This window comes from Moschus berezovskii, chromosome 3 (genome assembly GCF_049115385.1).
Source record: "Moschus berezovskii isolate FMDL1 chromosome 3, NW_MosBer_1.0, whole genome shotgun sequence".
NCBI lineage: Eukaryota > Metazoa > Chordata > Mammalia > Artiodactyla > Moschidae > Moschus > Moschus berezovskii.
In genome coordinates, this window is record NC_142462.1 from 52663017 (window position 1) to 52679725 (window position 16709).

Sequence of the window (16709 nt, forward strand, 5' to 3'; positions counted from 1 at the left end):
AGATCTTTGACAATGCAGATCACATTTGCTTGTCTGTGTTCAATTTATAGTTGCATATGCTTGAATCAAAACAGCAGAAGAAAGATTTGGCAGAAGGAATACTGCTTCAAACTAAACTGTAATTTCTTCTCCCAATGCTTGGGAAAAACCTGCCATCTGCAAAAGTCTGAAATGCACATAAGAAAGTTAATAAGAATGTCAAAGAGAATAAATATCTTTACAGCAGAGTTTTAGAGCATTATAGATACAAAAACAATGATAATAACTAGTTGAACATTATATTTTAAACTATTACTGCAATAATGTTTAGTTTAATATTTATTTAGCAGAAATATTAAAATAAATATCCTATTGGATTGTTTTTCAGAAATAGTTTTACTTTCCTTACCCAGGGCTTTGAAGGAAATTTGGAAAAGCATGATTCAATAATTTACCTACATGTACATAAAGGCAAGCTGTCAAGAGTGAATAATCCAGTAGATTTTTTTTCAGTTTGTAAAAAGATATGGCTTGTAATAAAACATCTCTTTGGCTCATCAAGGCATATGGAATTGAAATTCCATTTAATTTCCCAACTTTTAATGAATATCCCAACAATATGTCAGGTGTTATATAAAAACTAAAGACTTTAAGAATCAATATATTTCCTCTCAAGTTCCTAATAAATGAAGGAGGCCATGGCAACCCACTCCAGTATTCTTGCCTGGAGAATCCCATGGACAGAGGGATCCTGGCAGGCTACAATCCATAGAGTCACAAAGAGTTGGACATGACTGAAGCAACTTAGCAGGCACGCACGCATGCCTAATAAACATTGATGAGAATTTGATTTCTTTCTAACTACATTAAAACTCAACCCAGTAGTACTATCTTTTAAACTAAGAGATAATAATACAACATACAATTTTAGTGTTAAGTAACCTGCAAAGTCCTTTTTGATAAAGGACAGTACTTTTGGGGATACTGTCTAAACTATGATAATTAAGGATAATAATTTAAAATGTTTCTGGGAACATTCCCAGAATAAAACATTTACTCTGGGAATACAAATCTCTTAAATATATTGTCAGGATTATCTTACCATCATAATTTTGAAATGGTAACCCACATGTCAATGAATAAAAATCAGTGGTTTTTAAATAATGAGGTAATATACATAATGGTGAAATAATGGGGCAAATTAGAAAAGAAAACAACACCTCAGTAGCTTCGCACAAACTATGACTGGTATTTCAATTGTTTGATATAATGTTTTTTTATAATCTTGATAGACATGTTTGGAATATCATCGAAATTAAATATAAATCTTGATTATATTCTCGGCAGTAGATATAAAAGAGTAGGATGTTAGGGAAAGCAACAACTTGTTATACAAAGCATAATTGAGTATCTAGGAAATAGTTTACAGTTGGATATTAAAAAAATGTGGAAATTAAAGTTCAAGCATTTTCTTCAAACTGACATAATGATGAATCTTTAAAAATAATCAAGGAGGCATTCTTCTATCATGCAATAATTTAATGTTCAACTAAAGGAGGTATAATAATAATTTTAGGTGGTTATCTAGCCAATTGCTTTTGTGTAGAGCCTAACTTGCCTATAAAATAGTCCAAGAAGGGTTGATTTGGTAATTTTCTTTAAAAAAGGGGTCTAGGAAAGCAGATGCCACAGAAAAATATAATTTTTTGTCTCTTTTATGCCTTTTCAGCTACACAAATCACAGAACTCTAGAAGTGTTAGGGATCTTTAAGATCATCTAATTCAACCTCTTCATCATATATATAAGGAATTAGGTTTGAAGAGGTTGTGAATGGCTAAAGTATGAAGTCAGTCATTAACAGAGATATACTGAGAACTCAGGTGTTCTAATTTCTGGTCAAAGGTTCTTTCTTGGGTGAGCTTTTCTTGTTCCAGCGTTTAAATAGTACTCATAGTTTTTAACTTTTAAGCCCAACCCCCCCTTTGAGTTCCAGATTCCTAAGTTCAATTGGCTTTTATACTTGAATAGATAAGTATCTCAAAATTCATAGTACAAAACATATGAAGCATATGATTTTTTTTTTTTTAAGTTTTTCACAGTTTATTTTGATCCTACTTTCACATAATTAATCATCTACAACTTCATTTTTATTTTTATTTTTTGTTCTTTTTTTTAAATTTTATTTATTTATTTATTTTTTTGCATTACAATAGTTTAATATGAACAATCAGAACTAATTAACAGTATAACAATATTTTACAACTGAAATAATTAAAATAAACTATAAAATTACTACGTAAAACAGGTCTGATCTAGCTTATTTACTTTCTGTAATCTCTTCAGTGCTGCAAAACCATTTATTTCTTTTTTTTTCATGTTTTAATAAACACTTCGTCTTTTTGTATTGCTTTTTTTTTCATCACAATAATAGAAATATAACATCATATATCACTGTAAAACACATTTCCACATAAATGCTGATAAGCACAAAATATTTTTCATCATTTACATTTTAACTGTAATAATATATGGCAGAATTAAAGCTGCATCCATCATGTGTCTAACTCACCTTGCTGTAATGAATTTTTAAATGTAATGGTTTCTGTCGCAAAGTAAAATCATACATAATGTCTAGTGACACAGTACGCTGGTGGATGGGTGGATTTGGAAAATGGAAATGCAACTTCATTTTTAATTAGATTTATAAACTTCACCACCTCCACCTCCAGCCAGCTTCCCAACCCTCCCTCCCACCACCATTATTTATTTATTTATTTAAAATGAGGCTTTTAATTAATGTTTGACAGAGCTGATTCAGGTTGAATAGACTAAATTTCTTTAAACAAACTTACTTATACTCCAGAGTCCTTTAAAAACTTAATAGCATTTATACATTGAAGGTATTTGATATGATTTTAATCCACTGTCCTAAATCCACTCTTCCAGCCTCTCCCTTCTTAGTCAGTGGTGCTACCATTAGACATTTTTCCCACGCCCAGAATTTACAAACTGTTTTTGATTCTTCCCATTCTACCCCAGCTCCCATCTGGTCCATCAACAAGTCCGATTTCATTAAAATAAATTTCACAAACGATGGCTCTTGCCATGTCTGTTACAATCATACTCCAAGCCACCTAAACATTTAATGCTTGGACCACCCCACACCCCCTGAACTGGTCTTCCTGTCTTCACTCTTTATCCTATAGTCTATTCCTCAAACAGGCCTCGGAGTGATCAGTCTAACATGAAACAATGCAATGTTGGGGGAAAATGTGCTTTTCTCTTTCATATTATCAAATATTAAACTTTCTCCCTAGTTACTGAGGCTTCTGCCTGGGGTGATCTTCATTCTCACTGAAAGAGAATAGAGAAAAAAGGACATGTTAAGCTTTTAAAAGAAAAAGTAGGCCTTTGCAGGAAGAAAACAGATTTGCAATCCAAACTTTTGACATAGGAGTTTTTAGATTCCTGTATCATTCTCCTTTATATGTCAAACCCAAAGAAACTGGCTCAATGAGTTTTCCCATAAAATGAAAAGTCGAGGCATAAAGAGAGATGAGGAAAAGCTAGGACACTCTGGAAACCAAATTTTCATTAGCTCTATTTTTCAAATATCCTCAGTACAAAAAGGAAGATCTTTTGATTCTAAAATAAAAAAAGATGAATGCATATTGCCATCTTGTGCTTAACCCTTCTTCATATTCTTCATGCTAGAAGAGATGTAAAAGTTAAAGTGACAGTCATATCTGAAGATGTCATCTCTCACCAAGTTTTCTGGGGAAGAAGTACTATGACTCTTCTCCACTGTGTGAACTCACTGGCATGGTAAATACTTGCTGATGTAAATTCCTGACAACTTGGCATACTTGGAAGGCATTCCTAAAAGAGAATCAGGCAAAAATTTAACTCAGCTTCTAATTCCTTAGAGCAATACATTTACTCACTCAAAACAAGTGAAAAAGACCTTAGAGAAATCTAATGTTATAATCTTAACCATTTGCAATATGAATACAATCCATAAATTTTCCTTCTGTGAAGCTAAAATATTTGGGAAATAAATGAGATGCCACAAGGCAATGAAATGTCTTCTAATAGCCACATGGAGAAACAGAAAGTGGATTCAGTTCAGTTCAGTTCAGTCGCTCAGTTGTGTCCGACTCTTTGTGACCCCATGAATCACAGCACGCCAGGCCTCCCTGTCCATCACCAACTCCCGCAGTTCGCTCAAACTCATGTCCATCGAGTCGGTGATGCCATCCAACCAACTCATTCTCTGTTGTCCCCTTCTCCTCCTGCCCCCAATCCCTTCCAGCATCATAGTCTTTTACAGTCAGTCAGCTCGTCGCATGAGGTGGCCAAAGTATTGCAGTTTCAGCTTTAGCATCAGTCCTTCTAATGAACACCCAGGACTGATCTCCTTTAGAATGGACTGGTTGGATCTCCTTGCGGTCCAAGGGACTCTCAAGAGTCTTCTCCAGCACCACAGTTCAAAAGCATCAATTCTTTGGCGATCAGCTTTCTTCACAGTCCAACTCTCACATCCATACATGACCACTGGAAAAACCAAAGCCTTGACTAGGCCGATCTTGGTTGGCAAAGTAATGTCTCTGCTTTTTAATATGCTATCTAGGTTGGTCATAACTTTCCTTCCAAGGAGTAAGCGTCTTTTAATTTCCTGGCTGCAATCAGCATCTGCAGTGATTTTGGAGCCCAAAAAAATAAAGTCTGACACTGTTTCCACGATTAGGGTTCCTTTTTTGACCTGTCAATGTCACACTGTTATTTGGTGCATACTGTTGCTTCAGTCAAGTCCAACTCTTTGAGACCCTATGGACTGTAGCCCTTCAGGCTCCTCTGTTCAAGGGATTTACTGGGGAAGAATACTGGAGTGGGTTACCATGCCCTTCTCCAGGGGATCTTTCTGACTAAGGTATTGCACCCATATCTCTGATGTCTCCTGCATTGGCAGGTGGGCTCTTTACCACGAGCACCACCTGGTAACATCCTATTCAGTATGATATTATAAATATATTCTATCAGTTCAGTTCAGTTCAGTCACTCAGTCGTGTCTGACTCTTTGCGACCCCATGAACCACAGCAGGCCAGGCATCCCTGTCCACAAAAGCTCCCCAAGTTTACTCAAACCCATGTCCATCGAGTTGGTGATGCCATCCAACCATCTCATCCTCTGCCGTCCCCTTCTCTTCCTGCCCTCAATCTTTCCCAGCATCAGGGTCTTTTCAACTGACTCAGCTCTTTGCATCAGGTGGCCAAAGTATTGGAGTTTCAGCTTCAACATCAGTCTTTCCAATGAACACTGAGGACTGATCTCCTTTAAGATGGACTGGTTGGATCTCCTTGCAGTCAAGGCTGTATACTGTCACCCTGCTTATTTAACTTATATGCGGAGTACATCATGAGAAACACAGGGCTGGAGGAAGCACAAGCTGGAATCAACATTGCCAGGAGAAATATCAATAACCTCAAATATGCAGATGACACCATGCTTATGGCAGAAAGTGAAGAAGAACTAAAGAGCCTCTTGATGAAAGTGAAAGAGGAGAGTGAAAAGATTGGCTTAAAGCTCAACATTCAAAAACTAAAATTATGGCATCCAGTCCTATCACTTCATGGCAAATAGATGGTGAAACAGTGGAACCAGTGGCTGACTTTATTTTTCTGGGCTCCAAAATCACTGCAGATGGTGACTGCAGTCATGAAATTAAAAGATGCTTACTCCTTCGAAGAAAAGCTATGACCAACCTAGACGGCATATTAAAAAGCAGAGACATTAGTTTGCCAACAAAGGTCCGTCTAGTCAAGGCTATGGTTTTTCCAGTGGTCATGTATGTATGTGAGAGCTGGACTGTGAAGAAAACTGAGCACCGAAGAATTGATTCTATCAGTAGTATATGCATAAATATCATACTGTATGTATGAATCACCAGTATGTATATAGAAAGAAGTACATTTTACTTCAAGAACCTGGAATTATGTATTTCTTTCTTGTTTTTTAAGGCAGGAGATATATTCTTAGTATGATCTACTTGCAGGTGAAGAGAGAAAAGAACAGATGAGGACATGATACAGGGAAAGAAGAAAGAGACTTTAATAGAGAAAGAGAGCTAGAGAAAATAATCTTGAAAATACCATCCTAGTATATCTATTACCATATTTTAAAGATTTTCAATTGCCCTTTAGCATCTGATAGTGCAAAATACAGCATCCTTATAATCCATTGCTGAGTTTATGTCAATTCTGTTACAAATAATATTGTTCCTTTTCAACCAAACCGAAACTTTTTGAATTTCAATTCTCTACTCCCTATGGAAAAAGGTGAAGACTACCTATCACACGTTTTAGAGAAAATAGACTTACCTCTTGGACAAGGTGCCAGGTGAGGCCATGGTTGGTTGAATACTCTAGTTTCACCTGATTGTCCATGTGTGGGGTATATTTCTGGCCACAGCCCATCACCAAACTGAACTGAATCATGTAAGATGCTCCTATCTGCATTGATTGTGTTTCCACATAGCGCATACTTGAGGCAAGTTTAGAATCTCCTGTAAAACTGAAATACAGAGGTGGAAATCAGAAAATTAAAAACAGAAATATATTATGGAAAAATTAAGCTCTTCATTTCATACCATATGCCAAAATAATTTTATTTTACTTATTTAAACCTTGCCAAGTTCTAGAATGGATTTCAATTAATTTAAAAAAGGCAATTTGAAATAATTTGCCTATCAAAGAAGCAATATTTAAGTTGATACCTAGAGTGGTCAAATATATTTGAAAATGGGTATGTACTCATGTACTGCTCAAATGTATAAAACCTTTGACTTGTTTCATGGACTCTATCCCAAGGAAATAACTGGCAAACATTTTAACATCAAACTATAGGGAAATTGGAATGCTTAAGTAAACTGGTATAGTCACTTGACAGACTGTCCACATTTCGAATATTTATGAAGGTAATATAATCAAATTATTGTACATGTGATAAAAATTAGTTTTAAAAAATTTGCAAAATGATGCATAATGGAAATTTACCAGAATGTTCGCAGTGGCTATGTCTGGTGGTAGGAAATGGGACAATTTGAAACTTTTCAGTTTTAAAATTCTCCAGTCTTCAGTACTCAGCTATTAAATACTGAAAATGAAATAATGTGGTTTTAATGGTTGTAAAATTACCATGATTTACTGGGTCCTAGGTGGCACAGTGGTAAGGAATCCACCTCCCAGTGCAGGAGACACAGGTTTCATTCCTGGGTCAGAAAATTCCCTGGAGGAAGAAATGGTAACCTACTCCAGTAATCTTGCCTGGAAAATCCAGAGGACAGGGGAGACTGGCTGGCTGCAATCCATAGGGTTGCAAAGAGTCAGGCACGATTTAGCCACTGAGCACACACAAGCACGCAATTGAGTACTATGTGATTATAAACTGCTTGAAGGTATACACAATTACTTTTTCAGAGAAAAGTTCTCAAGGAATTTATAACCTACCAGAGGAAATTAAAACAAGGACTTCCTTCACTGTAGTTAATATGGTTCAATGTAAATATTCCCAGGGCCAACCACACTGGGATTTATCTGCCAGGATACTTGGTACTGTGATTCTGAAGCGGGTTATACCATCTTCAAAGGTAAGAGGGCTTAGCTGGAGTAGACAAAGGTGATAATGCAATACTTCTGGAAATCTTTGAGGCATTTAGTACTTTTTTTCTTAAATCTGTTTGCCAAATCAGCAAAATAATAAGTTACTATTCTCACTTGCTCCTTGAAGAGTTTATGATGTTACTTAAAGATGGAATTTTGTCCACATGGAAGATGATCTTGGTTCTGGGCTCAAAGTTATGAAATGTAAGTAGCTTTTTGCAGACAATGACACATTACTGTTTAAGTTTTAAATTAAAGTTTTGCACTAGGACAACAAATAGAGGAATAAAATGTAGGAGACTGAATCTCTGCTTTAGTGTACTGTTTGTAAATGAAGGGGAAAGTCTATTCAGTACTGCTAGGCTTACAAATCCAGTGCTTCATCTTGTTGTATTAATATAGATGCCCACCAGTTGCTGAGTTAGATTATACTCTCAGACTGTGCTTAGCACAATATCCACATTATATTCCTTAGTTCCATCCTTACAAATAACTGTGAAGTAGGAACAATTGCCTCTGGTTAACAAATGACAATCTCAGATATGCAGATGATACCCCTCTTAATGGCAAAATGTGAAGAGGAAATAAAGAGCCTCTTGATGGGAGTCAAAGAGGAGAATGAAAAAACTGGTTTGAAACTCAACATTAAAATAAATTAAGATCATGGTATCTGGTCCTATCACTTCATGGCAAATAGAAGGGGGAAAAGTGGAAGCTGCGACAGAATTTATATTCTTGGGCTCCAAAATCACTGTGGATTGTGACTGCAGCCATGAAATTAAAAGATGCTTGCTCCTTGGAAGGAAAGCTATGACAAACCCAGATAGCATATTAAAAAACAGAAATGTCAATTTGCTGACAAAGGTCCATATGGTCAAAGGTATGCTTTTTCCAGTAGTCATGTGAGATGTTCATAAAGAAGGTTGAGTGTTGAACTGTAGTGCTGGAGAAGACTCTCAAGAGTCCCTTGACTGCAAGGTGATCCAGTCAATCCTAAAAGAAATCAACCCTGAATATTCATTGGAAGGACTGATGCTGAAGCTGAAGCTCCAATATTTTGGCCACCTGATGCAAAGAGCAGACTCACTGGAAAACACCCTGATGCTGGGAAAGATTGAAGGCAGGAGGAGAAGGGGGAGGCAAAGGATAAGATGGTTAGATAGCATCACTGATTCAATAGACATGAATCTAAGCACACTTAAAGAGACAGTTGGGCTTCCCAGGTGGCACTAGGGGTAAAGAATCCGCCTGCCAATTCAGGAGACATAAAGAAATGGAGGTTCAATCCTTGTAGGTTTGATCCCTGAGTTGGGAAGATCCCCTGGAGGAGGGCATGGCAACCCACTTCAGTATTCTCGCCTGGAGAATTCCATGGACTGAGGAGCCTGGCGGGCTACAGTCCATACAAAGAGTCGGACATGACTGAAGTGACTTAGCATGAATGTACGCAGGAGACAGTGGAGGTCCATGGGGTCACCGAGAGTCAGACACGACTTACTGACTGAACAGCAACAAATGAGAAAATGGAGACAGTAAATGGCAGACACTTGACAAGAAATCAGCTTTGCCTGATTCCAGAACTTCTCAACCAATACACTATCTCTTTGTCCTTCTATTACTCTAAGACAGAGAAGAAGACACTGTAATATTGAATAATTTTCATTTATAGTTAATTTAAAAATCATTAACTTTCAGTTACTATGCAGTGATGCTTCTATCTTAGAGATACAAAACCATGATTGCTGCTATGTATTCAGTTCAGTTCGGTCGCTCAGTTGTGACCGACTCTTTGCGACCCCATGAATCACAGCATGCCAGGCCTCCCTGTCCATCACCAACTCCCGGAGTTCACTCAAACCCATGTCCATCAAGTCGGTGATGCCATCCAGCCATCTCATTCTCTGTCGTCCCCTTCTCCTCCCGCCACCAATCCTTCCCAGAATCAGAGTCTTTTCCAGTGAGTCAACTCGTCACATGGGGTGGCCAAAGTACTGCTATGTGTTAGGGTATGCAAAATGCAATCTAGAAAATATGAAGCTATGGGATGCAATTTTTAGTAAAATTACAAAGAAATCATCATTGAACAAAAATACTAGTAAGCTATCTGGGCACAAAAATCTATATAAATTCCACAGTCTTTAGAACAGGCAAAAAACAAGACAAAACAAAACACAAAACACTTTTCCCTGTGAGAAATGAATGTTGCTTTTAGCTTCAAGGGTTACATGCTCTTTCTACTAACCTTTATGAGAAAGGTTCAGTTCAGTTCAGTCGCTCAGTCGTGTCCAACTCTTTGAGACCCCATCAACCGCAGCACGGTAGGCCTCCCTGTCCATCACCAACTCCCAGAGTCCACCCAAACTCATGTCCATCGAGTCGGTATGCCATCCAGCCATCTCATCCTCTGTCGTCCCCTTCTCCTCCCGCCCCCAATCCCTCCCAGCATCATAGTCTTTTACAGTGAGTCAACTCTTTGCATGAGGTGGCCAAAGTATTGCAGTTTCAGCCTCAGCGTCAGTCCTTCCAGTGAACACCCAGGACTGATCTCCTTCAGAATGGACTGATTGGATCTCCTTGCAGTCCAAGGGACTCTCAAGAGTCTTCTCCAACACCACAGTTCAAAAGCATCAATTCTTTGGTGATCAGCTTTCTTCACAGTCCAACTATCACATCCATACATGACCACTGGAAAAACTATAGCCTTGACTAGACGGACCTTTGTTGGCAAAGTAATGTCTCTCTGCTTTTTAATATGCTGTCTAGGTAGGTCATAACTTTCCTTCCAAGGAGTTAGTATCTTTTAATTTCATGGCTGCAATCAGCATCCGCAGTGATTTTGGAGCCCAAGAAAATAAAGTCTGACACTGTTTCCACTGTTTCTCCATCTATTTCCCATGAAGGGATGGGACCAGATGCCATGATCTTAATTTTCTGAATGTTGAGTTTTAAGCCAACTTTTTCACTCTCCTCTTTTACTTTCATCAAGAGGCTTTTTAGTTCCTCTTCACTTTCTGCCATAAGGGTGGTTTCATCTGCATATCTGAGGTTATTGATATGAGAAAGGTTATCAGAGGCAAAAACTAGCCTTCATTTAATTGTTTGAAGGTGCAGTATATACCCTAGGCCTCTGGTTAAAAACCACAGAGGGCATAGTAGCACATGGGCTGAATGCTCCACAGGCTACACAGAGGCACTAAAACTTTCTCACTCAAATCTCACCCCATCGACCGCAGTACGTCAGGCCTGCCTGTCCATCACCAACTCCTGGAGTTTACTCAAACTCCAGGTCCATTGAGTTGGTGATCTCATCCAACTATCTCATCCTCTGTCGTCCCCTTCTCCTCCTGCCTTCAATTTCCCCAGCATCAGGGTCTTTTCAAATGACTCAGCTCATCGCATCAGGTGGCCAAAGTATTGGAGTTTCAGCTCCAGCATCAGTCCTTTCAATAATCATTCAGGACTGATTTCCTTTAGGATGGACTGGTTGGAGGATCTCCTTGCAGTCCAAGGGACTCTCAAGAGTCTTCTCCAACACCACAGTTCAAAAGCATCAATTCTTTGGTGCTCAGCATTCTTTATATTCCAACTCTCATATCCATACATGACTACTAGAAAAACCATAGCCTTGACTAGATGGACCTTTGTTGGCAGAGTAATGTCTGTACTTTTCCATATGCTGTCTAGGTTGGTCGTAACTTTTCTTCCAAGGAATAGAGTCTTTTAATTTCATGGCTGTAGTCGCCATCTGCAGTGATTTTGGAGCCCCAAAAATTAAAGTCTGATACTGTTTCCACTGTTTCTCCATCTATTTGCCATGAAGTGATGGGACCAGATGCCATGATCTTTGTTTTCTGAATGTTGAGCTTTAAGCCAACTTTTTCACTCTCCTCTTTCACTTTCAACAAGAGGCTCTTTAGTTCTTCTTCACTTTCTGCCATAAAGGTGGTGTTATCTGCATATCTGAGGTTACTGATATTTCTCCCAGCAATCTTGATTCCAGCTTGTGCTTCATCCAACTCAGCATTTCTCATGTTGTACTCTGCATATAAGTTAAATAAGCAGGGTGACAATATACATCCTTGATGTACTCCTTTCCCTATTTGGAACCAGTCTGTTGTTCCATGTCCAGTTCTAACTGTTGCTTCCTGACCTGCATACAGATTTCTCAAGAGGTAGGTCAGGTGGTCTGGGATTCCCATCTCTTTCAGAATTTTCCACAGTTTATTGTGATCCACACAGTCAAAGGCTTTGGCATAGTCAATGAAGCAGAAATAGATATTTTCCTGGAACTCTCTTGCTTTTTCAATGATCCATCGGATGTTGGCGATTTGATCTCTGGTTCCTCTGCCTTTTCTAAAACCAGCTTGAACATCTGGGAGTTCACGGTTCACATATTGCTGAAGCCTGGCTTGGAGAATTTTGAGCATGACTTTACTGGTGTGTGAGATGGGTGCAATTTGAGGTAGTTTGAGCATTCTTTGGCATTGCCTTTCTTAGGGATTGGAATGAAAATTGACTTTTTTCAGTCCTGTGGCCACTGCTGAGCTTTCCAAATTTGCTGGCATATTGAGTACAGCACTTTCACGGCATCATCTTTTAGGACTGGAAATAGTTCAACTGGAGTTCCATCACCTCCACTAGCGTTGTTCAGAGTGATGCTTCCTGAGGCCTACTTGACTTCACATTCCCGGATGTCTGGCTCTAGGTGCGTGATCACACCATTGTGATTAACGGGGTTGTGAAGATCTTTTTTGTACAGTTCTTCTGTGTATTCTTGCCACCTCTTCTTAATATCTTCGGCTTCTGTTAAGTCCATACCATTTCTGTCCTTTATTGTACCCATCTTTGCATGAAATGTTCCCTTGGTATCTCTAATTTTCTTGCAGAGATCTCTAATCTTTCCCATTCTATTGTTTTCCTCTGCATGACATGCAGGATCTTAATTCCCCAACCAGGGATCAAACCTGTCCCCCCTGCATTGGAAGGATGGAGTCCTTAACCAATGGACCTCTAGGTAAGTATCTACTTGCTCTAGGTAAGTATCTAGGTAAGTAAGTATCTAGGTAAGTATCTACTTGCTCTAGGTAAGTATCTAGGTAAGTATCTACTTGCTCTAGGTAAGTATCTACTTCCCTGCATTGGAAGGATGGAGTCCTTAACCAATGGACCTCTAGGTAAGTAGATACTTACCTAGATACTTACCTACAAGCTTTTAAAGAGAGACAGATGGATTTGGCTGGCATGTCCTTCTGCCTATTGCTCCTAGTGCTTTCTCCCTAATGGGGCAGTGGCCATTCTATGACAATAATGGGAACAAATATGCAGTTGGAGTTCTCTCTGCTGAGATGGTGGAGTAGAAAAATGAAGAGAGCATGGGTCCCTGATGGCCTTGTTAAGCGGCTTCCAGCCCTTAATCCTAGGACGGCTTGTTACAAATGACAAAATAAGCCTTTCCACCTTTGTTTATACCATGGTCAGTCCTTTCTGGTTGTTCTTGTTGCAACTGAGAGCAGAATGCATTTCTGATACACCTCCCATACTTCACAGTACTGCATGATACCACTGGTGGTGGTGGTGGTGGTTCAGTCACTAAGTCGTGTTTGTCTCTTTGTGACCCTATGGACTATAGCCCGCTGGGCTCCTTTGCCCATGGGATTTCCCAGGCAAAAATACTGGAGTGGATTGCTACTTTCTTCTTTGGGATCTTCCCAACCCAGGGATCAAACCTGCGTCTCCTGCACTGGCAGGCAGACTCTCCACTGTTAAGCTGCCTGGGACGCCCTGTATGATATCTCTCCTGCCATCTTAATCTGAAGCAAAATAACCCAAGAAGATCACAGATGTCTGTACCTCAGAGTCTTGACCACTCATAAAACAAATTCACTCGATTGTTTATGATTTATTCAAGACTGGCTGAAAGTCAGTGATATTAGGTCTGACTTTTTCCTCCTTAATATTCTGATTTCATATACTACTGTAATTTTATGGGAGAGAATTTCACAGGCTGAAATAGTTTAATTTACAAAACTGCTCCTCTTTGCTGCTTGTCTAAGTCAAGATATGTTTATAAAGGCAAAAATTAAGCTGAACTTCTCCGTTGCAATCACAGGAAAAAAAAAAAAAGGCCACATCAGCATTTTGGGGAGAAATTCTGGAGACAGAATGCACTAGGAATTGGAGGCTTAACTCTATTCATGTTGATTTGTCAGAGTGCCTCAAAAATAAAGGAACAATAAAACAGTCCTGAATCTTTTAATACTTACATATTTTAATGAGAGAATGGGGATAACTCTTTCCATTATGGCAAGCTTACCTCCCTGTGCCTTTTCATTTCCACCCCCAAGAAGGCTAGTAGGCTCTCTGTTATGACACTGCTAAGTAGATGACACCATAATGCAACTCAACTATCCTTAGTCATATCTAAGGCTTCATAGTCCAGAGTATAGGTCCTTTGCCTTCCCCTCATAGCTTAATCTCAGGGGTTGCTGAGGACCTATCTTCCTGACCAGGCTGGAAGCCTCTCCACAGAGAGAGGTCACACCTTGCTCATCTCTGCATCCCCCATAGCATTCAGAGCCTTGCACACCTCAAGAAGTACCTGGTGTCGGTACATCATGGTTTTCCAACAGTTGGATTATTTCATTTGACTTATGAGTCAATATCATTTGAGATACATCAGGGATCCTGAGCACTGTTATAGAGAAGGAAAACTGAGAGTCTTAGCTGCTGACCATCAGGGTCACACTGTTACTAAAAAGCTAGAAACCAGGCCAACTGATTTCTACTTTGATGTCCTTTTCACTATGTCATGCATATCAAAAGCATGCAAAGAATATTAAATAAAATGAGCACATGAGTGGGGGCTCTTGATGGGAGAAAAGGCAAGTTTTCCAAAACCATAGTTACTTAAATGCTGCAATGAACACAGACAAGGTTTTGAGGTTATCCTCTCTTAAAGAAACTGCCCTTTCTGCATTTCCCCAGAGCCTCATTCCCATCTCCAGAAAAAAAGGCATTCTTAAATGAAAGGCAGATACATCTAACTAAAGTAAATAGAGGAATACTCAGGTCACACAGTTCTTTAAAAGGAAATTCATGTAAAATAGTCAAATCACCTAGGGACTGAGCCATTTTTGACCACTGATTCATCTCTTTCAGAATAGTTTGGTAAGTAAACTATGTGGCAGAAATGTCACTACCAATGGGCCACTAGAGAAGACAATGCACCAGTATTTACATTTCTTAGCGATCTAAGCAGTATTCTGTTATTTTCAAGAAACCCATGGTAAAGAACAGCTCTGCAGAACTCATTTTCAGAGAAATAGAAGACCAATACAAAACCTTTTTGGTCTGATACTATTCAGAAGTTATATTAATCTGCAGAAGGACATGTAAATGAATTTAAACCTCTCTATCATCCTTTTTTGAGGGTTTTGTTCTTGTAATCATCAAAGAAATGTTTACTGGAGCTGACAGAAATACTTGCTGATACTGTGGAATTAAAGGTGACACAAACTAATTTGCACTTTATATAATTTAATGTCTCAAAATAGAAATAACCATATTTCAGTGGATTATATAAATTTTACACTTATTGGAAAAAAAATGACAATATAGAAGCATTTTTTAAAAAGCTAAAAATTCACAATTCTATCTAGAGATGACCACTGCTAATATTTTAGTGTAAATACTTCCAGGTTTCCTTATGTTTACACACAGGAATATACCCACATATACGCAGACACTTGCTTTTCTTTCTTTTAAAAAATATAGAATCATAATAGTCATGTTTTTTTCTTTCTAAAACTATTTCATTACCACCCTTCCATATTGAAAAAATATACTGAGACACTGTCATTTTTAACGAACAAAGCCAATCTACAATTATGGGAATCTTTGGAGGTTGTTTCCACTTTTCACTGTTATAAACAATACTTCTATAATATACATCCTTCTATATTTTTGTATAGTTGTTTAATTATTTTCTTAGGATAAATTCCTAGAAGCAGAATTGCTTGGTCAAAGCAAAATTTAAAGGTTAATACTTATTGCTAAACTGCCCTTCAAAAATTTTGTATCAAGTTATATTTACCAAAAATATTAACAATGATGGCACTGCAAATTCTTAATACATATCAATACTGAACACTTACAATAGTTTTCATTTTAGCTACTCTATGTAAAGTCTCTTAATCTATATTTCTTTGATTATTAGAAAAGTTAACATGATATTTATGCTGAAACTGCAATACTTTGGCCACCTCATGCGACGAGTTGACTCACTGGAAAAGACTCTGATGCTGGGAAAGGTTGGGGGCGGGAGGAGAAGGGGACGACAGAGAATGAGATAGCTGGATGGCATCACCGACTCTGTGGACATGAGTTTGAGTGAACTCCGGGAGTTGGTGATGGACAGGGAGGCCTGGCGTGCTGTGATTCATCGGGTCGCAGAGAGTCGGACGCGACTGAGCGACTGAACTGAACTGAACTGATTCATTACCTATTTGTAGTTTTTTGGGGTGTTAAAGTAGCCTTTCATGTAATTTGCCCATGATTAGAATAGGAATTTATCTTTTCCTTACTTATTTGTACAAATTTTTCACATATTTGGGATATGTAGTCTGGAATAAATGTTGCAAATAATTCCCTTTTCCCAGTTTTTGCTGTGTATTGTTTTCAGGGAAAAAATAGTTAAAAAATTTTAAGTGCTGGAATATGTGACCTTAATGGTCACTGCTTTTGGTGTGATACTTTATTGATATCTATTAAGACTCTCTTAGAGCCTAGTTCAAACTTAATTTTTTGCAAATGTCCAGTGGACATATGAAAGAGACATGTATTTTTTTATCAGTAGGGTACAATTTCTTCTTTATTAAATATCCTTGTTAATTTTCTCCCATACATTTGTCTAGGTCCTCACTTACTTTTTGTTTGCTTCATCCATCAAGGACGCAAACAAAATACTGAAATCACACTCTGAATTATGGTTGTAATTTTCCATTTGTGATTCTAACAGGTTTTGCTTTCTGCATTATTCAATGTATAGAGACACCTGACTTTCCATACTTCT

The 16709-nt window shown here is 38.2% G+C and overlaps 1 protein-coding gene across 1 annotated transcript in view; it reads right to left on the bottom strand.

Annotated features, from left to right (window-relative positions):
- Nucleotides 1–16709, bottom strand: part of RELN (reelin) — a 593433-nt gene that overhangs the window by 159621 nt on the left and 417103 nt on the right. The window contains exons 21-22 of the mRNA XM_055420724.2: nt 6359–6551; nt 3747–3859 (exon numbers count right to left, since the gene is read on the bottom strand). Coding sequence (XP_055276699.2) covers nt 3747–3859; nt 6359–6551 — 306 coding nt within the window. The remainder of the gene's footprint in view (nt 1–3746; nt 3860–6358; nt 6552–16709) is intronic.